This window comes from Pseudophryne corroboree, chromosome 5, assembly GCF_028390025.1.
Source record: "Pseudophryne corroboree isolate aPseCor3 chromosome 5, aPseCor3.hap2, whole genome shotgun sequence".
Lineage (NCBI taxonomy): Eukaryota > Metazoa > Chordata > Amphibia > Anura > Myobatrachidae > Pseudophryne > Pseudophryne corroboree.
Window position 1 is genome coordinate 780,406,548 of NC_086448.1, and position 25,820 is coordinate 780,432,367.

Genomic DNA, 25,820 nt, shown 5'->3' on the forward strand with positions numbered 1-25,820 from the left:
TCCGACATCAAAAGATGTCGGACTGAGATGCAGACCCAGAGGATGAGAAGGGGGAGAGCCGCAGGGAGACGGGGGGACAGCCGGCGGGCATACAGGGGAGATCAGCGCTACAGTAGCGCTGCAGCAGGATGTCACTCAGCCGCCCGACCTCACGGCTGCTTCCTCCCGTCTCCCCGCGGCTCACCCCCCTCTCCTCCTCTGCGTCCCATCTCAATTCGACTTGAAAAAGTTGAATTAAGATGAGATTGAATAGGGGTTGTCGGATCCATTCCGACAAATACATGTCGGAATGGATCCGACTTTAGTTGAATATACCCCTTAATATTTGTAGTCAACCCCCGAAAACACACGATTAAGCAGCAAATATACAATGATAAATGGGCCCCATAGTGTCTCCAACTAGAAAGCCCTAAAATGTGCCCAACTGCTGTAAAAGGAAACATAGCTAATAGTTTATTTTTATCAATTATCAAACTGCTAAGTAAATGAACAAAGGGTGAATCTAATCGTTGTCCTGCTGCAGAATAAATTTGGAGCCAATCACACTCAGTTACCTATCCAACATGTGATAGCATCAGGGAGGTGAGATGCCCGTTTCCTGTGTCCTTGCATGCACTATCACTGCCATTGGTTCTAGACAGTCCCCCACCGGTGCACTATTGCGTTCACCATCACACTTGTACCAGCCTCTGCAGGCGCAGTGTCTCCTTCTCCTGTGATTGCGGTAATGCTTCTGAGAACACAGCCTGATTGCATTGACATGCTGATTGCATTGACATGCTGGTGACACTCCCATTACACGCACACCTTCAGGCGGCCTCCCAGTCACCACCCAAGGAGTCTTATCACCAGAGGCGTGACTAGGAGTTTGGCCACCCAACGCAAGATGAAACACCTAAAAAATAAAATGGTACTCCTGTACCGACACCGGAATCCTGACCGGCACAATCCCGACATGTCCACGACACCCACAGAGGGAGAATAAAATAGTGTGCCGAGCATAGCGAGGCACCGTGCCCGCAGCGTGGCGAGCTCAGCGAGCCCGCAAGGGGCTGCGTTCCGCTCGCGACCCCTGTCGGGATTCTGCTTGTCGGGATTACGGTGTCGGTATTTCGACCGCCGGGATCCCGTCCAGCAGGATTTCGTACTGATCCCGTTTTGACAGTTCAAATTATATAATGAAACCAACAATCAAGACACTGTAAACTATTTAGCTACCTTGTTCTGGAATTAAATTTTAGCCATTCAGAGTATTGGAGCATTAGAGTTTAGAAAAGGAACAGTAGCACATAGGGAACAACTGTCTCCTGTATAGACAGTTTGATATTAGGGTATCTACAGTAAGTGATAAATGCAAAGTTCAAGCACCCAGATTGTTCCAATGAAAGGAATGGGAACCGGCTATATAACATGCAGTGAATATGTATCATGTTACTCTGCAGAAAGCCGTATGTCTCTGCTTTTCCAACTTTTTTCCCCCAACATTTGCGAATTTATTTCTGACATTGTTTCAGTAAAAAGATTATCAGAATAAGTGAAATTCTTAAGGCAGAGGTTCCCAAACTGTGTGCCGTGGCTCCTCGGGATTATTCATGGTCAATATAATAGGCAAAACCAGTGCTGGTGGCTGTCAATCATAAAATATGTGGTCAAACAGAAGCAAATCTTGTCCCTCACCACACAACTGACCCTAAGGATGACATATAAACGCGATCTACTTAATGTAATATTTATTTCTAAATTTCTCAATAAGAAATTTTCGGCCTAGGGGTGCCGTGAAAAAAATTCTGATATTCTGGGGCGCCGTGATCCAAAAAAGTTTGGAAACCACTGGCTTAAGGTATTTCTCTAGATTCCCAGTGACCAAGTACAGTTAATGGTCAGATTAAAGGATTGCATGGGTGCCAGCTCATTCGGCATAACGCAGAGTTGACTGCAAGTCAGACATAATTGCACCAGAAATGCGCGGATAGAGCTAAATGCTTCTAATTGCTTGTATTCAGAGTTTTGCGCATAATTCTGATGCTTGGTTTCATATTCTTCATAATTATTAGCGCTCACTCGCCTCAGCCTGGTACTAGGTGATACGCTAAGCAAATGTACATGCATCCAACTTTCCAGTAGGGGTGTGGGCTGGGCCATTTTTCAGGTTTTGATTTTGGATCTATATCTCCTTCGTGTTTTGGATCTGTATTGGTTCTGCCAAAACCGCCCTTGCGAGTTTTGGTTTTGGATCTGTATTTTTTTTTTATCATAAAAACAGCTAAAATCTCAGAATTTTGACCTGTTTTTGTTCCTATAGTATTATTAACCTCAATAACATTCATTTCCACCCATTTCCGGTCTATTCTGAACACCTCACAGCTCACAATATTTGGGGTCATTCCGACCCATTCGCATACAGCTGTTCTTTGCTGCAGTGCGAACGGGTCGGAACAGCGCATGTGCGGCGGCCGCATTGCGCACGTGCGTCACCGGGCAGTGGCCAGAACAAAGAAGAAAGTGATCACTAGCGCAATCGCAAGAAGATTTACAGGGAGGCGATCCGAACGCAGGCGTGTCCAGGCGTTTGGAGGGCGGATGTCTGACGTCACTGGATCCGTCGCACAGTGTAAGTAGGTCTGACCCTGGTCTTGTTTTGCAGGACACTGTTTTAGCATAGCAGGGCTGCACAAGCGATCGCATCTCTGCTATGCTAAAATACACTCCCCCATAGGCGGCGTCAAGTTGATCGCACGAGCAGCAAAAAGTTGCTATGTGCGATCAACTCGGAATGAGGGCCATTGTTTTTATCCAGTTTAGGCCAGAAGGTTGCACCGAGGTAGCTGGACGGAGCAGTAGCAGCCTTTGAATGTATATACTGGGAGGACAAAATATTTTAAAAAAAGAATGTATTTAAAAAAATTATGCATTAAGCAAAGCTCAAGATTTCAGTTTACAAAAATATGATTAAGGCAAAGAAGAATAAAAAAAGACAAGATTTTATATTTAATTTATCTTTGATCACGTTCTTCTGTTCCTCAAATATATATTTGATATGCAGAAGGTGAGAAAAAGCTGATTAAGGCAAAGAAGAAATAAGACAATATTTTAGATTTAATTTATTTTATTTGTTTTATTTATTTTAATTTACATTTATTTTATTTATTTTGGATCAAATTCTTCTGTTCCTCAAAGACATATTTGATATGCAGAAGGTTCGCTATACAAGTGTGGAGAGCTTATTTATAGTCATTTAATTAAAATGTTGTAAATGTATAATTATTATTAATATTAATTTGAATTAATCACAATGTGGTGATAAGAAGAATTATGAAAATAGGACAAGTATAACATAAGAATATGAGCTATGGACACAGCACCCTAAAATAGATGGAGCACGCCTGAATGTATACTGGGAGTATACAGCACAAAATATTAAAAAAAGATGTCTTTTATTTTGGGTGGACTGACAGAACACCCCTAAATTGACGGAGCAGCTGCAGTCCCTGGATGTATACTGGGATGACACAGCATAAAATATTAATTTAAATTAAAATATATATATTATTTTTTATATCACATATTGGGGTTACAGTGTTTCACAAATGAGTCAGAAATATATATAATAATTACACACTGCGGTTGACCTTCACCGACAGCGTTGCACAAATGAGTCAGAAATATGTAGATGTATTTTTTATATCACACACCGGCGGTTGCAGTGTCGCGCAAATGAGTCAGAAATATATATAATAATTACACACTGCTGTTGACTTCACTGACAGCGTCGCACACATGAGTCAGAAATATTTAGAAGTATTTTTAATATCACACACTGGCAGTTACAGTGTCACACAAATGTGATAGAAAAATATATAGAATAATTACACACTGCAGTTGACTTCACCGACAGTGTCGCACAATAAGTTTATGAGTAGGAAATAATATACTGTGGTCTGACCGGCAGTGTCACTGTACTTATGATAATAAAAAAAAATGTACAGTACACCGGGGTACAGCACAAACAAAAAGTATATATATATATTTTATAATTATAATTTTAGGCTTTTTGTTTTTAGCTTTTATTATTTTAATTTACACTGGGGCAGAGCCCCTGCATGGATGGACAGATCACCCCTTTCAGATACAGCAGGCAGAGAGAGCACCCCTTTTTTTAGATACAGCAGACAAAGAGAGCACCCCTTTTTCAGATACAGCAGACAGAGAGAGCACCACTTTTTCAGATACAGCAGACAGAGAGAGCACCCCTTTCAGATACAACAGACAGGGCACCCGCCCCACCAGACAACACAGTACTGGAGACGGACACATCCATCCAGTACACTCTCCACAGCCAGACTGAAGATGGCACCGATGGAATCCAAAACCCGCGAAAATCCGACAGCGGGAAGATGGCATTCAGCCTTTATTTGGGATCCGAGTAAGGCGGGAATTCCTGGAATACTCGGATCCCGCCTTGGACTGTAATGTTCGGAGGGGGAAGGGGGGTTTCAGTAGCCAAGGAACCGAACCCGCTCATCCGTACTTTCCAGCAACCCCATTGTGTTGCTACACATATACTGTTGTATGCTACAGAGGAACAGAAATGTTACTGAATTGGGCCTGATTCTGATTTGCAAGCAAAGCAAAAAAGGAAAGCAACTGGGCAAAACCATGCTGCACTGCAAGTGAGGCAGATGTAAAATGTGCAGAGAGAGTTAGATTTGGGTGGGGTGAGTAAAAACTAAAAGCTAAGTTCCAGTGAAAAATTAAAGCTGTCTAACATTTGCGAACTACAGAAATATTGTACAAAAGTTCATTTATTTCAGTAATTCAACTTAAAAGGTGAAACTAATATGTTATATAGACTCATTACTTTCAAAGTGAGATATTTCAAGCCTTTATTTGTTATAATTTTGATGATTGTGGCTTACAGTTTAAGAAAACCCCAAATCCAAAATCTCAGAAAATTAGAATATTACATAAAATCAATAAAAAAAGGATTTTAAATACAGAAATGTCAGCCCTCTGAAAAATATAATCATGTATATGTACTCAGTACTTGGTTTGGGCCCCTTTTGCATGAATTACTAACTCAATGCAGCGTGGCACGTATTCTATCAGCCTGTGGCACTGCTGAGGTGTTATGGAAGACCAGGATGATTCAATAGCGGCCTTCAGCTCTTCTGCATTGCTCGGTCTCATGTCTCTCATCTTTCTCTTGGCAATGCCTCATAGATTATCTATGGGGTTCAGGTCAGGCGAGTTTGCTGGCCAATCCAGCACAATAATCCCACGGTCACTGAACCAGGTTTTGGTACTTTTGGCAGTGTGGGCAGGTGCCAAGTCCTGCTGGAAAATGAAGTCAGCATCTCCATAAAGCTTGTCTGCTGAAGGAAGCATGAAGTGCTCTAAAATGTCCTGGTAGACGGCTGCGTTGACTCTGGACTTAATAAAGCACAGTGGACCAACACCAGCAGATGACATGGCTCCCCAAATCAATACAGACTGTGGAAACTTTACACTGGACTTCAAGCATCTTGGATTGTGTGCCTCTCCATTCTTCCTCCATACTCTGGGACCTTGGTTTCCAAATGAGATGCATAATTTGCTCTCATCAGAAGAGAGGACTTTGGACCACTGAGCAACAGACCAGTTCTCTTTTCTTTAGCCCAGGTAAGACGCTTCTGACATTGTTTGTTGTTCAGGAGCAGCTTGACAAGAGGAATATGACATTTGAAGCCCATGTCCAGGATCCGTCTGTGTGTGGTGGCTCTTGATGCACTAACTCAAGCCTCAGTCCACTCCTTGTGAAGCTCCCCCACACTCGCCTGACCTGAACACCATAGAGAATGTATTGCCAAGAGACAGATGAGAGACATGAGACCGAATAATGCAGAAGAGCTGAAGGCCGCTATTGAAGCATCCTGGTTTTCCATAACACCTCAGCAGTGCCACAGGCTGATAGAATCCATGCCACGCCGCATTGAGTTAGTAATTCATGCAAAAGGGGCCCAAACCAAGTACTGAGTACATATGCATGATTATACTTTTCAGAGGGCCGACATTTCTGTATTTAAAATCCTTTTTTTATTGATTTTATGTAATATTCTAATCTTCTGAGATTTTGGATTTGGTGATTTCTTAAGCTGTAAACCACAATCATCAAAATTATAACAAATAAAGGCTTGAAATATCTCACTTTGCATGTAATGAGTCTATATAATATATTAGTTTCACCTTTTAAGTTGATTTACTGAAATAAATTAACTTTTGCACGATATTCTAATTTTCTCAGTTTCACCTGTACATGCAAATGCAGCCAGTATTTACTCTGCACTGAAAAAAATAGAAATGTATTTGCTCCAATTGCATGGCAACATGGTTTGTTCCAAACACAAAGTTAATTGCTTGTTTTGCTTTACTTCCAAATCTGAATCAGGCTCATTGTACGAACATTCAGTAGACTGTTATATTGTACTTTGTTATGTATTTTAAATGCTTCGTACGTTAACAGGTCTGATTTTGTTTATAACAGTAGTTGAGATTTTGGATATAAATATTTGGAGATTCCTTGTTACCAACCTGGCCTTAGAATGCTAACAAAAGCCCAACACACACTTCTGGACGGGTCTGGGACTCAGGGTCGACAACAAAAAGGTCGACACACCTTAGGTCGACACCAATTGGTCGACACACCTTAGGTCGACATGGACAAAAGGTCGACAGGAACAATGTCGACATGGAAAAAGGTCGACATGAGTTTTTTAATGGGTTTTTTGTGTCGTTTTCTTCGTAGAGTGACCGGGAACCCCAATTAGTGCACCGCGTCCCCTCGCATGGCTCGCTTCGCTCGCCATGCTTCGGGCATGGTGCCTTCACTTCGCTCGGCACAGATTACCGTTCCAATCGTAGTCCACGTGGATCGTTAAGTATGAAAAGATTCCAAAAAAGAAAAAAAACATAAAAAACTCATGTCGACCTTTTTCCATGTCGACCTTGTTCCTGTCGACCTTTTGTCCACGTCGACCCGAGGTGTGTCGACCAATTGGTGTCGACCTAAGGTGTGTCGGCCTTTTTGTTGTCGACCTGGAGTCCGGATACCCTTCTGGACATAGCCCAAAAATCTTTCTTGCTTTTTATGCTAGTTACACATAGTTGCCATTTCACTTACAGCCTCAGGTGGAGGTATAAATAGACTCACCCCTGGAATTGTGGGAAGACAAGGAATTCTATTCATTTCTAACTTAAAGCCTAAGGTCTCCTTCGTGTTGTGTCCTCTTTAAGAGGCTTATTCACTATGTAAGAGTGCGTTACACATGCGGAAACACTAATTTGCTATTAGTGCAGCAGTGTCTCTAGAGAGTAGGGGACCCGTGTGCAGACTCCGTGTGTGGGCCCCTTCCTCTCCCGTAGCCATCACCGCAGCTGCTAGTGCTCTGAGCGCTGTAGACTCTGGCACAGTGCCAGAGTCTACAGCGCATGCGCAGGGCTCCGAAAAATGGCCACTGCGCCATTTTTCCGGAGTCCTGTGCATGCGCTGTAGACTCTGGCACTGTGCCAGAGTTTCTAGCACTCGGTGCGCTAGCAGCGGCGGTGATGGCTACGGGAGAGGAGGGGGCCCACACTCAGTCACCGATGGACGCCGGAAAGGTAAGTATAGAAGAAATAGGTGCAGTGTGGGTCCCCTCTGGACCACGGGGCCTGTGTGCACCGCACACACTGCACCCATTAAAGATACGCCAGTGCATTAGTGGCCCGAAACTGGCTACTGGTATTCATTAGACTCTGAAACATTTTTCGGAGTTTGATTGTGAGTACTAATGCTATCTTCAGATGACCTTTGTTCCCAGAGCCTCACAAGGAGCGGAAGTCACCTATAAGAAGGAGATCTGGGTTGCAAAAAGGGATCTTTCACACCACTATCCAGGCCTCTTTGTGCCCATGTGTCGGTTCAGATTGAATGGGCAGTAACAGTGTTGGATCGAACCTTGCAATGTAAACTTTTGCTGCCATTAATTAGATGCAGAGTGTTATTAATAGGTCTTTCCAGAATAGCAGTCCCTGCATCAGAGTAATACTGAATTGCTCCATTACGTAGGTATTCACAGCTACAAATCGCTTTGAGTTGGATACTCATATAACGGGGCAGAGGGTGCAATGAAGCAGAATAAGTAATTTAATAGGCTCTTAAGGGATAATGCTTACACTTTAGAAATGAATAGAAAAGTAGGTTTGTCATAGAAAGCATGTAATAATGTCACTCTCTTTGTCATTTCCTGTGACAGGAGGTTGGCCCGTTCTACACTGCTGCTGATTCCACTTTTCGGTATTCACTACACCGTCTTCGCCTTTTCCCCAGAGAATGTTAGCAAGAGGGAGAGGCTTGTCTTTGAACTGGGACTGGGATCCTTCCAGGTAACTGCATGAACGTAAACACTCTACACGTTCTAATGCATTTCAGCCGAACAGTAAATGCCTATTTTTTTATCTTTCTTACAGGGATTTGTTGTTGCAATCCTCTATTGTTTCCTGAATGGTGAGGTAAGATCATTTTTACTTTACGTCTCTCTTTCCTTGAGTGTATAGCCAGACATAACCCATACTGTTACCACAAGTATATGCTTCTAGTTGATATCATTTATTCAGAAGATGTCACATAATAGAAATAAATATACTGGCCATAATAGCTGTGGTGTAAATGCAAAGTTGTGGACCCCATAGCAACATCTTGATGGGACCCCCATCCCAATATTTCAAAAGAGACAGCTGACTCCACTGCATTTGTTAATTTTAAGCCCTGTAATAGTGTCCCAGTTAATTTTTGGGTAGATAGTAGTGTCTCAATTTATTTTATGCCCCTTACTAGTACCCTAGTTCAAGTTTTGCTGCATTATAGTGCCCTCAGTTCATAGTATGCCACATTACAATGCCCATGTTCATATTATGCCACATTGTAGTTTCCCAATTCACATTATGCAGTACCCCTAGGTTATATTATGCCACATAGGGCATATTATGCCACACTGTTGTGCCCTCAGTTCATATCATGCCACACAGTGCCCCAATATCATTATGCCACAAATTTCATGTTATGTGACATTACACTGCCCATAATTGACATTATGCCATACAGTGCCCCAAGTTCACATTATGCCGCATAGTTCCCCTAGTAAATCTCCAATGCAAACACCCAGTCCGATAAATTAGTTAAATGATATGGCAATGCATTCAAATGTCCACCTCTTGCTGCTTGAGTACAGAGGGGACGGCATCCGTTCCAAGTCCCCCATACTGCTGTCTGTGGTCTCATCTGTCATATGCATGACTGGAATAGCGCATGCACATCCAGCATTCCGGGAAGGTAGGAACTTATAAGCTGAGTGGAATGGAGGTAGGCCCCAGATGTAGGTACCCTAAGCCTCTGGGCTACATATCAATGGCAAAATCTGCACCCACTTTAGTCACGCCCATGTATAATAGATAGAAATTTATGTATATCAGTTATGTATAAAGATAGATAGATAGATAGATAGATAGATAGATAGATAGATAGATAGATAGATAGATAGATATGTTGCATGTTTACCATCCTGTTCCATAACAACAAAAGTACATAAAAAAATGACCTTTTAAAGTTTCTCCCTAAAGGTGCAATCAGAAATAAAGAGAAAATGGCGGAGTTGGAAAGTCAACCGGTACTTTGCTGTGGACTTCAAGCACCGTCACCCATCATTGGCGAGCAGCGGAGTGAATGGGGGGACACAGCTGTCCATTCTGAGCAAGAGCAGCTCCCAAATCCGGATGTCCAGCATAAATGCAGAGAACCTGGCAACATGAATTCGGAAATTGCCTAAACACCTTTGAACATCACTCTTTTTTTTTTCTCCCCCATTTACTTTTTTTTTGTGAATGGATAACACGTGATGAAACAAGAGTGGCACATGATGCTTGGGTTTGGGTTTTTTTGTTTGTTTTTTAAGTCAGGTTTTTGGAAGAGAGATGGAAACTTATTGTAAAATAATTCCACTGAAGGAGCGTCATGTGGCTCACCTCCATTGATTTGTGATTTTGTCAGCCAGCAATATATCGTCATATACATTTGATCCATGAGTGTGTTTTAATACAAGCGCTCAGCACCGATCAGTTTGTCCAGTATTATACGGGCATTATTTGCCTATTTCTCTTTGCGTCTTAAGTAGATGGTCAGTAAAGGATAAAATGAAATATAAAGGAGTACAATAATTAAAACTAGTCTTAAAAGTTTTTTGTAATCCATAGCAATCAGTTATGTAATTTTTCTAGTTACATTTTTGAAAATTAAAATATCTCTTGGTGGCCATGCTCGGCACAAACTTTGTTGCTCAGATAAATGTGCACCACAAATATATCCCATTGTAAGAGAGAAGCACTATAATTTATAATGCAATATAGTGTGTTGGAAACATAACCTGAGAAAAAAACATCATATTTGTTGTAAAATCATACTATATTAAGTGGCAGCTTAAACTAAATATTTTCTTTCTTTTTTTTCAAAGAAAATACATGTTGTTTTTATTTTTTTATTTTTTTTTCCCGGCTTGTAAAATAATTGAAAAATGTGAATTAGTTGACCTCACATGAACAAATTGTGTATATAGATTGTTCTGGGTATCGGTACGGATGTAGGGTGTATCTGCAGAGCAACATGCAGAATGCACTCAATATTGATTGCCATACAGTAGTATTTTGGTAATGTTGTAGAAAATGACAGGGATAAAGGCATTGTTTCTCTTAAACACTGGAAAAGACCATAAAATGTATTAGAGTATTAAATGATATTTTTAACAAGTTTAAAAAAAATAGAAAAAATATATATATAATTATTAATATTTTGTGACAGTCGTACATAACTTTGCCTTATGTCCAGCTACAACTGGTACATATTTTCTTATCTCACACTGATATGATGTCAATTAACTTTATGTCAACACTAACAAATATAGTTTTAATTCTTTTTAAAAAAAGAAATAAATTAACTGAAGGAAAACTGGATAATTATCGCATTTATAAGTATTTTTCTTATCTATTAATGAGAACAGTCATATAACATAGAATATGAAATATAAATTAACTAGTGCATTTAAGACAGCAGCCTTGTTTCATAGAATGTAACACGGTCATTAAACCTTTTTGTCTTGTTTTTAACGAATGAGACAAAGCCTATTAAAATGCAGAATGTGTATATTTAATGCAGAATGTGTATAACTCATAGATATAATGTTTTACAAAGCAACATTTTTATTTTAAATGGGAAGGAAATGGACTGTGATGTTATTTGTGCCATAGGTTACTCTGAGCCATTTTGAGAAATTATTAATAATATTTTATGTGTGCAATAGAAAAAGTACTCTCTATAATATGTTATTTGTGTGGCCATGAGCATGTTTGAATGTTTGTATCCATTTATCTTTTTAGTACGTTCAGTTCTTGAGTTGTAATAGTTGAGTCGTACCCTAGCCTATCATCGCACATATGTTAGCAGCCCTTTGAGACGATAAATTCTGGATTTTGGGTTTATTAAATAATGTTGTGTTGTGCAGTATGAACCCAGGTTCTTTAAAACCATAAAAAACAGTCTGCATCCTTTCTGTAGAGTCACTCAATATTCATGAGGCTAAAGTCCATAAAATACACCAAGAACTATCAAGGAATGTGCCACAAAACTTGTTCTGCCAGTTGCTATTGAACTGGCTCAGCGATAAGCAACAGGCGGCTCTGGGTCCTCATGTGGCCCTTTGTGCCTTCACCCCCAGCAAATTCCTATTTATTATCACATTTGATTGTTATAGCTTTTAACACTTCTATAATATGCCTACTGATATTATATTAAAGACACGGAATGTATTGTTTTAGCTTGATACTTAAATTAAAGGTAATGACAAGAGGAGCTACTGACCGCTCTGGGGTTGGGGCTGGTCTCATGAGATTATGCCTTGCCCCCAATGGGTCAAAATGTCACAGGTCTATTAGAGGGGGTGAGGCTAAAAGATATTTATTCACTGCATTTTACCCTGCCCCCTCCATATGGACTTTTGAATCCCGGTATTATCTCCCCATTCTGCTCACTTTACTAGGAAGTGGGTGGAATGCGGGAGATTCTCCCACTCTCCAGAGGTGAGGGGGACTACCCAAAAAACGTGAATCTCCCGAAACTTCTGGGAGAGGTCATAAGTATGGGTAATGTGTGGCCTTTTTGAGTTAGAAGGCTATCTAATGCGGCCCTTGAAGTGTATCAGGACACCTGCCACTGGGCTGTAGTCTCATAAATATTGGTTTAATCTACAGTTGCACTTAGGTTATATTTAAAATAAACCCAAATGTCTTGTGTTTCAACCCTATGACCATTATTTTTGGTTTGAACTGCATAGGTTCCTCAAGTGCCTTTTCATAACAGTATTTCTGTTTTTGCAAACATCACAGGTTTATGCGACTTCCTGAAATATTACAAAACAACGAATAGTACTGATATCAGAACTAAAAGCACTCCCTTCGATTCTGCAGCATCCAATATTAAAAGAAAAAAAAACATACATTTATAAAAAAAAGGAAAAATTCAGAAAAGCCAAACTGTTTTGAAAAATGGATACAATTTTAAAAATACTCTCAATACACAAACTTAATTAAAGTTCAATTATGTATGTGTATTTGGAACTAAATGAGTTTACTTTGAACATTTGGCATGTGTATGATTACTGCATTTGATTACATTTTCTGAAGATTAAATTGTGTAAAATGATGTGAAGGTTCTGTTTTCAAACAGCACATTAAAATGGAAAGCAAAAATTATACTAAAAAAACACAAAACAAATACACCATGCATATAAACGTAATAAGGACAAAGTCAAAATACAGTACATTTTGTTAGGAATTGGATCTATTGTTTGTAATGCTATTGTCTATAATGCTAATTGCTGCTTTTAAAAAAATGTGCCAAATTTATAATATGTCAAAATGTTTCATTCTTTTAACTAACCTGTAGCCCTTTTAGGGTACATGTAATCTGTAACCCTTTCTGAATGCATTTCTTGCATATTCTCAGATAAATCAGATTAGGAACAACATTTTTAAAAACTATTTTAAAAAATGTTTTCTTAAATAATTTCAGTGTTTGTATGCAAATACAGATCCACAAAGCTGGGATACATGTTATGCCTTTTGTAAATCATCTTTTATTTTATATTTTATATAGAGGTAAACCTGAACAAATGTGACATGTAATAGAGGTGGGGGGAGGGAGAATTTTCTGTTTTATCTCTGTATGACTATAAGCACGATTTGGGTTAATCAGCAATGTATTCAGAAGTTGTTCACTGCATGCTGTTACATTTTTATGAAAGTCATTCCTCAACACAGTCATTTTCTTAAAGTGATGTAGGCTGTGCTGAATTAATAAATTGTTATTGGTGCTGATATCACATTTTAATGCTTGTATATTGCACTGCATTTTAAATCCTGTATCAGATATACAAAGCCATGTGGAGTATTATTTTTTTTATTTGAATAGCAGAGGTCCCTCAGTGGAAATGCAATTTAGCGGTATTATCATAAAGCACAACTAAAAATGACAGTTTTGCCTTGGTGTATTTAGACAGCATCAGTGTGGTAAGAAGCTACAGTAGATTAAAGGGGGATGAATTAGGGTAAGCATTTGAATCAAAATTAACAATAGATCATTGTTTTAATTAATATGGTCAGTTGTAATATTATTTTCAAATCTGCGTTATAGTTTTTCTGTTACCTGATGGCTGAAATAAGCTGTTAAAGTTTACTTCTTTGCATCACTAATGGTTAATTGTTACAACAATGGATACAGTATGTGGTTGGAAATTCCGTCTGTCTAGCTGTTTGTTGAGGTTTGTTATGTGAATGTATTGGAACAAAGGGGAGGGCTGTGTGACTTGATAAAGTAAAACTAATGTAAAAAATGTACTGTTACTTTTGTACAGTCGTTATTACACTGATGGATATATTTACTGAAGGTTGCTTTTCATTGACATATATAGATGAAATTTGATCTAAGTTGATGCTTTGCTTCTGGAGTTAAAACACACATTTACTAACATGATATTTTATATTAATTTTTAAATGTTAATAAATGTGTGTTTTAGTCCTGAATACACAACATCTATGTAGCCCAATCTGAAATCAACTATGAAAATCGGCATTTATTAAATATACCCCTGTATCTATTTACATTGTGTTACTAATTTTAAAAGCAAATTAAATTAGTGTAAATTCAACTGTTAAAATATATATATTAAATAAGAGACCCAAGTTCAGTTTGAGACCAAATACAATATAGATAATTATTAAATAAATATTCTGTATATTGTAAATATGGTACAATAGTACACAATAAAAAAATCCCATAACAATGTGAATGGTGCATTTTCTGAAAACTTTTAATATTCCACCAATAATACTAGAAATTATACTTATTTTAGCAGATGTGTTTTAGTAAAGTTTCAACTGTTAGTGCAAGTTAGCAAATTGATTCAGAATAAATTGAGATTTATTACATTTCAGTGATTCAGAGCCAGCACATTACTTTGTAGCTGACACTGAAAAAATATTTTGTAACTAACTCTATATAAAAAAAAAGAAACAATTAAAATTACAAATGAATATCCATGCCCTTAAAAAGTATTTTTTCAAATATTATTTTTTAACAACAATAATAAAATATTGCTTTGCCAAAAAAGTTAATGGCCAATTGTTCATAATCTGGAAAGTGAATAATGGAAGGCACACATACTTCTTGTGTCATTTTGTTGGGTGGACCAGAGATGACAATAATGTCTGGATTTTTGTATTTTTATACCCATAGAGCAGCCATTTTGACTTTTCTATGATGGGTAATTTTTCTCATCGAGCTATTGTGAGGACTGTATTTCAGCCTCATGGAAGTTACAACACAGATCAGCATAAACTAGAAAATTGTGTAATGTAAAATAAAATGGTTACCCTGCACCTAATACAGTTTTACTGGATTCTGCTTTATATCAGTTAATGTTTTAAAATAGCAGCTGGCAAAACTAAATCAGAAACATTAATTCACAATTGAGGTATATTAATGTATAGTCATGAGAATGTGGAAACCTTATTAGTGCTTTTCCTGTTTTCTAACAACAATCTGTCATAAAAATATACATAAATGAATTCATTGGGAATTCCTCAACCTGTGTCCTAAGACAGTATTGTTCTCTAGTTCTAAGCAATGAAAACATTTTCAGATGAATGTAATTTAACTTGGGTATTGCTTAATAAAGCAGTAGAACACATGCTGTTGTTTTAAAATAACTAGGCCAAATATCTGTTTTTAATAAGGTTTTTTTATCTGAATGTTTATGGCCAAAAACATACAGCAAATGGCAATGATAGTATAACATGAAAATGTGCCAATTACTATAACACATTATTATGTGTAAGGATTTGTAATACATATTGCATGCTCCAATATAGAGTAACGCTAGCCAATAATAAAGATTTTAAACATTTTTTTTTAAATCCTCAAAACTCTGAAATATTTATAAATCATTTAGAATTTAGTATGCAGATAAGACTTCAATGATACACTGATTTGCAAAAAAGGCTAATTTTTCTTGCCAACTTTTTTTATTTCCACATAATTCCAATTATTTCCCTCAAATAATCCAAAATTCTGAAAAAAAAATCCTTTTTAACTATTCTTCATTACTACGGACATTACTACGGACATTGCAAATGTGCAAGAATAAATTTATGACTGATAACTAGTCATTTAGTCCATTGAAATGTGGTAAATACTAAAATGAAGACAAAATAATTGAACAATATTATATATTTTCTTAATTTTTAAACCTCATGAAATTTATTACAATATATTGAACATCCCAACATAGCGGGGGGGGGGGGTTCTAATATTTTACATATATATATATATATATATATACACAAATGTCCAAATCCGACACTCAGCGTAACCCTTGCCTCACAAACTTACTGGTGTGCCTTCCTAGGGTGTACAAGGCCCATGTATAAACAACAACAAAAGAGGCGGCACTCCCAGCTTGATAAGAGTGGAAACTTTAGTGATGTATTGACGTTTCGGGGGATCTCACCCCATCATCAGGATAATGTGTGTGTATATATATATATATATATATATATATATATATACTTTTTGTTACACTATTTGTCCTTGGACAGTAAGTACTGTTTCTTAATTGCTTATGTCTCAAAAGTACAGCATATGGTATTTATTACCTTAAGACTTTGCTTTTGTGACCAGGACATTTTATACTTTGAAATTTGCCTGATGAGAAAAGGTCAAATTTGCATTTTCTTTTGCACAATGTGGGCAACAAAAAATCAACATATGTATGAAAAGTTAACATAAAGTTGTACAAACGTGACCTCAAAATAATTAGAAGTGAGTAGCTTTTCAAGATTTACGATTATACAGAACATAACCTTCACGAATCAGGACCCAAATGTAGTCTCCCATCAAGTTCTCTTATACTGTATTTGGTTGCGGCATACAAGCTCCAGTATATCCTGGTGGAAGCGCTCACCTTGCTCCTCCGAATACGCTCTCATGTTCTCCTTGAATTTCTTAAGATGAGCATCAAAAATAAGTACTTTGAGGGACATCATGCAACAGAACATTTTATAATTAGAAATATAAATAGAATTAAATTGGAAAAAAAATAGCAATGTTGTCCACCTTACCTTCCAAAGTTCTTTTGTGCTACTCACAGTCGAAATGAGGTGCCCATGGTTTGTCTTGATTCCCGACAGACATGCCGAAATGTGCTTTGTATGTGTCACACATCTTAAGAAATGCTTAGATTGAGTAATTTTTTGCTCTTGTCTTGATAAATTTCCCAAAGACATAGCAAATGCATCTGCGGAATGCTTGCAGCCTCTTAGAAACTGAAGGTAAACTAAACTGGTGGGCTTAAGGTCCCAATGTTCCCGGTGAGCCTACTGTTCCCACAGACTCCTGGAATTCTAACGCAGCATTTGAAGGTACAGTCAGTGTTATAAACATAACATAGAATTTGACAGCAGATAAGAACCACTTGGCCCATCTAGTCTGCCCCTTTTATCTCTTTTTTTTACCATATTTTTATCTATTGAGCTAATCTCTGGAAGAGTTGGACTGCTCTGCATCCCCCGCATTACAAACACACTGAAGTAAATGACTTGGAAAATGAGAACATTTCAAAATATCTCTGTCCAGGTCATAAAAGCATAGTTTGTGGGGAATAATTGCAATGTTCTATACTCTTGTGGTATGGGCAATTAGAAAATAACACTTCAAACACATGGACAAACAAAAAAAATAAAATTTGTTACATACAGTACTGATATCTTTAACTTGGGGTGCACTTAATGCAGAACACCAAATCCTTTACAAAGATGTCTGCCACATAGACAAATCCATACACATATTTGCAAAGTAAAATTAAAGTCTAAGTAAAAAAATCTTAACTAGAGCTTTAGTTCAAGAAACTATAGTTCTGTGTTCTGCGCACAAAAAGTGAACTATGGAATCTGTCGACCAAATTCTAAAATATTAAAAACACTTAGGGGCAGATTCAATTTCCTGCGGTGTTTGCAGTGTTTACAGAAACTAATATCCTGAGCTATTTAATTATTCTGCATTTTTCAGTGCGCTAAACACACGGGTAATAAGCATTAATACATAGATTTGCGTTTAGTTCCAGAGGTTGCATTTAACAAAGATTTTTCCTCGTAGCACCTGAGGCTGTGACAGAAAAAAATCTGCATTAAGTGCCCCCTCTGGGGCTTAACGTGAGGGCTAGCGACGCTTGACTGAATCGCTCAGGGCTGACAATTTTCCACTGGGAAAACCCTGCAGATATTTAAATCTGACCCTTAGTATTGAATCAATTGACTTAATGCAATTTTAACAATTACAAAAAAATATGTATTTTTTGCACATAGTATAAAGAATAGTTTTTAACATTAAATTAACACTAAAACTAAAGATAATTTAAACAAATGGATATAAATTAATATTTTATGTTTATTACTGTGAAACCTGCACTGCAGCCATTTATTTTTTGTTAAAATCAGATGCATATTTTTCTTATATTAATAAAGCATTAAATATATTTGCTACAAATGAGTGAATATATGCAGAAAATGCTGATCCAGGTTTGTAAGTAAAGCAAAAAACACACACACAACTGGCTAAAACCATGTTGTACTACAGACGGGGCAGATGTAACATGTGCAGAGAGATTTAGATTTGGGTGGGTTATATTGTTTCTGTGCAGGGTAAATACTGGCTGATTTTGCATGTAGCCCACAAATGGTAAACAGCTTTATTTTTTTACACATCAATTAAGATTTAAATTTGAACACACCCCACCCAAATCTAACTCTCTTTGCACATGTTACATCTGCCCCACCTGCAGTACAACATGGTTTTGCCCAGTAGTCTGCTTTTTCACTTTGCTTACAAACCTGGATCAGGCCCTTAGTGTAAATAAAGCACCAATTAATGGTTGTAAAATAGGTATTGTGAGTATTTTTAAGACACTATACATGTGCTTATATGAGTATGGGTGCACTCAAGGATAATAGAAATCAGAGAAAGTACTCTATTAGGACACCTTTTCAAGCAGTTTTAGTGATCTCCATATCTGAATACAGCGCACTCCAAATTTGGAATACAGCCCAGCACCAATCAAACAAAAAATACTCATGGTGTAGTTATTTTGAATTTCTATGTAGGATTAAAAACAAATACAATGTAAAAACTTAAATAACTTGGCAAACAGTGTATTAGCTAAATATAGTTCACCAAATCATATGGAAGAGATGGCACAACTGCTGCAGAGTGCACTTGAATAAGTGGGAGCTTCTGATAGCAGTGGTCGTTCCTGGGTGAAGGTGTCTTTGGAAGATGAACAGGAACCGCCTAGGTGAAGTTTGTTTCAAACATTTGTTTTGTTTGCTTGGTACTAGGCTGTATGCCAGCTTTAGAGATCACTAATAGGCATATTTATCAATATAATTTTTACTAAATAATGTGAAAACAGATATCTTTACACTCTTTTCACGTTATTTTAGTATCACAGAAATGTATGAAAGGGCAACTAGAGAAGTCGCAAAATTCTTGTCCAAGCCCTTAAATTCACATTTTTATTTTAGTAATCAGTTTGCATTTCCCATACTTGTAATGAGAAATGTGATCTGCTCAAATTTAGCCCTGTGATAATAATGCCATCTTCAGATGGTGTTATATAGGCTTACCTCCAGTTCCCCTGCTCCTGCTCTGCTCCAACACCATGCGTGGTCACACTCTCAGAGTATTTTTTACAAAAAATATCCTGAGAAGTGCAGGGAGAAGATTCCCAGGGACAGAGCTTTCTCGGAAGCTCTGTCACTGCAGTGCATGTTATAGTTGATACATCCTTTTAATGTTTTCAAATATCACATTCCACATTTGAGTGATTTTATCACATCAGCATCTGAGATTGGATTAAGAAAAATATGTCCCTAAAAGTGGTTGAAAAGGTGTCCTGGGAAAGGACTTTCCATTTCCCTTGAGTGGAACAATACTCAGATAAGCACATCTAAATATTATTAAAATTACAGTACCTATTTTACAACCTTTATTTGGTGTTTTATTTACTGCACTATGGGCACCTTATTGTCTTGTTACAAAAAAATATACATGTTAAATATATTTACATTTAGCTACAATATATTTCTATGAGAAAGCATTCCTTTTTCCACATGATGTGTATTTTAAAATTCACAATATGGTATAACCATTTGTATTGAATTTTCATCTCCTTTTCATCTGTGTGTGCCCTGTGTATTAGCCAATCAGATCATCAGAATGACCGCAGTTGCAGAAAAAGATATGCTGATCTTGGTAGAGGCAGAGACCTATTCTCTTATGTGACTAAGGGGTCTATTTACTAAGCCTTGGATGGAGATAAAGTCAATGGAGATAAAGTACCAGCCAGTCGGCTTCTAACTGCTATGCCACAGGCTGTGTTTGAAAAATGACAGAAGCCACAGACTGAGAGTTATATAATGGAAAAAGCTGGTTCCACCAGCAGCACAGAGTATATCAGGAGATGAGTGATGTGTCAGTGAGGACATGGCTACATGTGACATGATGTGAGGAGAAGAATGGAGACTGCAGGAAGCCACAGTCTTAAGAGTTATATAGTGGAATAAGCAGAGTCCCCAGCAGCACGGAGTACATCAGGAGATGAGTGATGTGTTATTGAGAACAAGGTTCTATGTGACAGGGGCAGTGACATGATGTGAGGAGAATGGAGACAAGAAGCCACAGTGTAAGAGTTATTTACTGAAAGGAGCAAGGTCCCCAGTAGCACAGAGTATATCAGGAGATGAGTAATGTGTTAGTGAGGCCAGAGTTGCCTGTGACAGGGGCAGTGTTGCAATGTGAGGAGAGAAGTGAAGCAGGAATCCATGGACACAATTAGAGCAGCACAGAATATGGTGGTGGCAGGGGCATAACCAGAACTTTGTGGGCCCCATATCAACATACTGTATTCAAGGGGCCTTTATCCCAATTATTTTTTAGGTATACCTTTCTGCAGCATTTATTCATTTTATGCCCCATAATAGTGCCCCAGTTCATTTTCTGAACCATAGTAGTGCCCTAGTTTACATGATGTCACATTGTAGGGCTGACAGTACACATTATGCCACACAGTGCCCCAAATTCTCATATACCGAACTGAAAATCACCCATTTCTATGCACTTTATTTTCCTTTATGTTCTAATGTCCTACTTGAGAAACATAGCATTTGGTGGCAGATAGAAACCTCTTGGCCCATCTAGTCTGCCCTTAAACTTAATTCAGTAACAAGCAGAAAACAAATGTACACATTTACAAGAATACAGTATATGTTTTCATAATACTAAAACAGTGTTTATGTTCAAATAATTTTTTTTAATTCCACTTTTTTGAGTCTCAAATAACAACAATATGATTTTGACATGGGTATTTACATTTCAAAACATCAATTAGTGCTTTTTTTGTGTAGCAAAAGAAAAAAATGACATGAAAACTGTACAGGCTATAAGATACAGCTGTAAACTCCACTGGACAATTCAGAAAATGTAGTTGTTTCAAAAATTAAATAATGAATTAGTGATTTTTGCTGTGATTTTTTTGTGAGCATTAAAATCCTTAATTAAACATTATTAAAAAGATTTGATACATTATTATTATTATTATTATTAATAATAATAATAATAATAATTATTATTATTATTATTATTATTATTATATTTTATTAAGCTAGATGCATTGCAATATTATGCTAAAAAATAAGAACATCACAAATTATTTTGAATATAGTGATAAAACGTGTTCTTGAGGGAGCTTTGGAAGCTGTCAGGGTTATTTGCTGTGTATGCTAAATTTTTCATTACCGATACTTGAGGAAACTTTAAAGATAAAGGTGGTTATATAATGCTGTAGGTTCCAAGATTACAGAACCAGTGTGATTTCTTCTAGTCTGTTACCAAATTTAAAGTGGCAGTGAGTTGTAAGGCAAAACTTTTATATTTAGCGGTAAACTCACCGAAATTATGCCAGTTTTGTAATATTGAAGCTTATTACATAACCCTCTATATACTTAGCAATGATGAGTACCTGCTGAATGAGAAAATCAGAGTCAAGTAGTGGGTTGCTAGATTATTATTTCATGTCACAACAGTATGTTCACTTGACTGTTAGCGCAATAAGTGCTTCTAGAATTGGCTTACTCATCAGTTCGATAATTCATATGTCATGGCAACTCAACAATTAGAGTGCCTTATTGCAATTGTAGACCATGATTTCTTTAAATGTTTACTGTGATGTCAAAAAGAACGTCTTAACCTATGTCATTTACAGTATCAAATGATCTTCTGATGTCTGTAGGAAAAAATAAAAAAACATATATAAAAAGCTAAAGCTTTAATAAAATGTTAACATGTCCTCTGTTGCTATATGTTGTACAGTGATTAATGCCAAATTAACTTTTTGAGGTGTGTAGCATGTTGTAACTTCTAATGAAGATGTGGTGTACAGTTGTGTTTTTTTGTAATAGAGAGAACAGTTCAATAAAATGTATAGTGAATTTTAATGTATGTATAAAATGATAACCTCCTATGAATTTTAACAGTGTTATGTACTGTCATATTTTTTAATTGTTATTTTTCACATGGCTTTTTCTCAAGCTTTTTTTTATTTTTTTATTTTTAAACATTTAAAGTTTTAAAACTTTGCCTTGGTCTACTAAGGTCATGTATACTTACAGATGCTCTTGTAGAATTTGGTAGGTGGTCTTAATGCTTATAGTATTGCAAATTGGCATCTGTTGCTTCCTAATGTGAAATCACAGTTAATTTTATAAATTGTTAAAGAAACCGTGTTCGAGCCAATCTATGTAAATTGTTGTTTTAACTTTTGAAATATCTAAATAGAAATGTATCGATATTGGGTGGGGGGATCTGTTTTGTTACAGAAATTGTCAACTTATTAAACAGTGTTTGCTAACTACAAACTTTGTGTGTATCTATGTGTTTTGAATGAACAGCTACTTACACAAGTTATAACTTTCAAACAAACCAGACACGATTTTCAAAACTAGATAGTGTCAAAGACCTTGCCTTTTTTCACATAAGGTACACTTAATTTTTGAGATACAGCGCACTAAGGCAACAATTTCCAACTCATCCTATCTGCATTATATACAAACTGATTGTCTAATGTTGAAGGGTTTGATTGTATGCCCTCCACACACTTAAAGACTTGTCTGCAATAAGTTTGAAATCAACCAAAGTCCATAACTAAGTAGTAATAAGTTTGGGTATGTTTACTGAAACATACTTGGATGGACTCACACCTGGTCAGTAAATTTAACTGGGTTTGGATTTTGGATTTGAAGTCTTAGCACAAGAACTTGTAGCAAAAATTATATACTTGGATGCATTTTTATATATGTGATCTCCCGATTGCTTATGGAGTGGAGTGAGTGCAATAGATACAGAGTAGAACACTGATGTGGGACATCCTCTTCTGGAAATGCTTTCCCGTTTTATTACACCCCCTCCCTACAGCAGAGAGGCAGGGTTTCTCCCCTAGACTAACAGAGGCAGGGACAAGGATATGATGCATAAAGCATAAACAAATCATGCATCTTATCGATAAGGGGTTTGTACAGAGTTACAGTAACACTTTGGTTCAACAAGGTTAAGTCTCTCAAATATGCGCAATATACATTTCAACATTATTTATAACAGAGTAATACACTTGAACATTAAAATTTCAGCACCTATAGCACACGCCAAACTGAACTACAGCACAAGCTTTCTCAAATCCCTACAAGGACATCTCACACTATACTTTATCAATGAATTTGCAAAGAAATCCTACTCAAAATATAAAATGATCAATAATTATCTCTTAGTAGTGTGTTCCTTGGCTAGGATTATTATCCCTGAAATACAGGTGACTATATGCAGTTTGGACACGTGTAATATAACAGCTGGAACTTTCTCACCAAATGTGTTGCAGGGAGAGCTTCCTTCCGGATCTACAGCCTCAGCAAGAAAATCGGTGTGTCTCCAAACTTCTACAGCTTATCACTTCCCTGCAACTTGTCCAGCTACTGTACTTCTTTATCCCAATTCGGGGTTTATTTACTGAAGTGTGGGATTTAGAAATGGAAAATCGCCAATAGAAACCAACCAGAATTTACTTATCATTTATCTAGCACATTCAAGAAGATAATAGCTGGAATCTGATTGGTTGCTATTGGCAATATGTCGACTTCTAAAAATCTGCACTTTAGTAAATATTAGAGATGAGCGGGTTCGGTTCCTCTGAATCCGAACCCGCCCGAACTTCAGGTTTTTTACACGGGTCCGAGCAGGCTCGGATCTTCCCGCCTTGCTCGGCTAACCCGAGCGCGCCCGAACGTCATCATCACGCTGTCGGATTCTCGCGAGGCTCGGATTCTATCGCGAGACTCGGATTCTATATAAGGAGCCGCGCGTCGCCGCCATTTTCACACGTGCATTGAGAGTCATAGGGAGAGGACGTGGCTGGCGTCCTCTCCGTTTAGAGAAGAGAGAGACACAGTATTTTCGGGGAGCATTATTAGGAGAAGTACTACTGTATACTACTATACTACTTGCTGAAGTGATATTTATAGATTAGATAGTGTGACTGTAAGTGTATTATCTGACTTGTGGGGGAGACACTGACAGTGGGGAGCAGTTAGAGTCTGAGAGCAGGACTCAGGAGTACATATAACGTACAGTGCACACTTTTGCTGCCAGAGTCAGTGCCACACTGCCATTGTTGTCACCACACTGACCACCAGTATAATAATATATTTTGTGATTGTCTGCTTAGGCCTCGGAGTACTAGTTGCAAGTTGCAACGTGACCTGTCCTGAAGTGACCACCAGTTTAATAATCAATCACCACCAGTTTAATATATATATATATATATATATATATATAATTGTATATAATATATATATATATATAATATTGTATACCACCTACCCGTGGTTTTTTTTTTTTCATTCTTCTTTATACATACTACTATAGTAGCTTACTGTAGCAGTCTGCGGTGCTGTGCTGACCTGACAGTGTCCAGCAGGTCCGTCATCAGTCATTACATAATAAATATATTTCTCTATCGTCCTAAGTGGATGCTGGGGTTCCTGAAAGGACCATGGGGAATAGCGGCTCCGCAGGAGACAGGGCACAAAAAAGTAAAGCTTTACTAGGTCAGGTGGTGTGCACTGGCTCCTCCCCCCATGACCCTCCTCCAGACTCCAGTTAGATTTTGTGCCCGAACGAGAAGGGTGCAATCTAGGTGGCTCTCCTAAAGAGCTGCTTAGAGAAAGTTTAGTTTAGGTTTTTTTCTTTACAGTGAGTCCTGCTGGCAACAGGATCACTGCAACGTGGGACTTAGGGGGAAAGTAGTAAACTCACCTGCATGCAGAGTGGATTTGCTGCTTGGCTACTGGACACCATTAGCTCCAGAGGGATCGAACACAGGCCCAGCCGTGGAGTCCGGTCCCGGAGCCGCGCCGCCGACCCCCTTGCAGATGCTGAAGCGTGAAGAGGTCCGGAAACCGGCGGCTGAAGACTCCTCAGTCTTCATAAGGTAGCGCACAGCACTGCAGCTGTGCGCCATTTTCCTCTCAGCACACTTCACTGGGCAGTCACTGAGGGTGCAGAGCGCTGGGGGGGGGCGCTCTGAGAGGCAAATATAAACCTTATACAAGGCTAAAAATACCTCACATATAGCCCATAGGGGCTATATGGAGATATTTAACCCCTGCCTGACTGGAAAAATAGCGGGAGAAGAACCCGCCGAAAAAGGGGCGGGGCCTATCTCCTCAGCACACGGCGCCATTTTCTGTCACAGCTCCGCTGGTCAGAACGGCTCCCAGGTCTCTCCCCTGCACTGCACTACAGAAACAGGGTAAAACAGAGAGGGGGGGCACATTAATGGCTATATATATATATATTAAAGCAGCTATAAGGGAGCACTTAATATAAGGATATCCCTTGTATATATAGCGCTTTGTGGTGTGTGCTGGCAGACTCTCCCTCTGTCTCCCCAAAAGGGCTAGTAGGTGTGTCGGTACGTGGTGTCGACATGTATGAGGACGATATTGGTGTGGAGGCGGAGCAATTGCCAAATATGCAGATGTCACCCCCCAGGGGGTCGACACCAGAATGGATGCCTTTATTTGTGGAATTACGTGATGGTTTATCT

At 38.1% G+C, this 25,820-nt stretch overlaps 1 protein-coding gene across 5 annotated transcripts in view; it reads left to right on the top strand.

Moving 5' to 3' along the window:
• ADCYAP1R1 (ADCYAP receptor type I) overlaps positions 1-22,581 on the top strand; it is a 483,354-nt gene extending 460,773 nt beyond the window's left edge. For 3 of the 5 annotated variants that reach the window (XM_063924333.1, XM_063924332.1, XM_063924335.1), the window contains 3 exons: positions 8,271-8,400; positions 8,485-8,526; positions 9,621-22,581. In XM_063924333.1, the coding sequence (XP_063780403.1) occupies positions 8,271-8,400; positions 8,485-8,526; positions 9,621-9,839 (391 nt within the window). In that variant the 3' untranslated portion in view covers positions 9,840-22,581. The remainder of the gene's footprint in view (positions 1-8,270; positions 8,401-8,484; positions 8,527-9,620) is intronic. The other 2 variants (XM_063924334.1, XM_063924336.1) reach the window with 1 other exon arrangement.
• Positions 22,582-25,820: the final 3,239 nt, after the last annotated feature.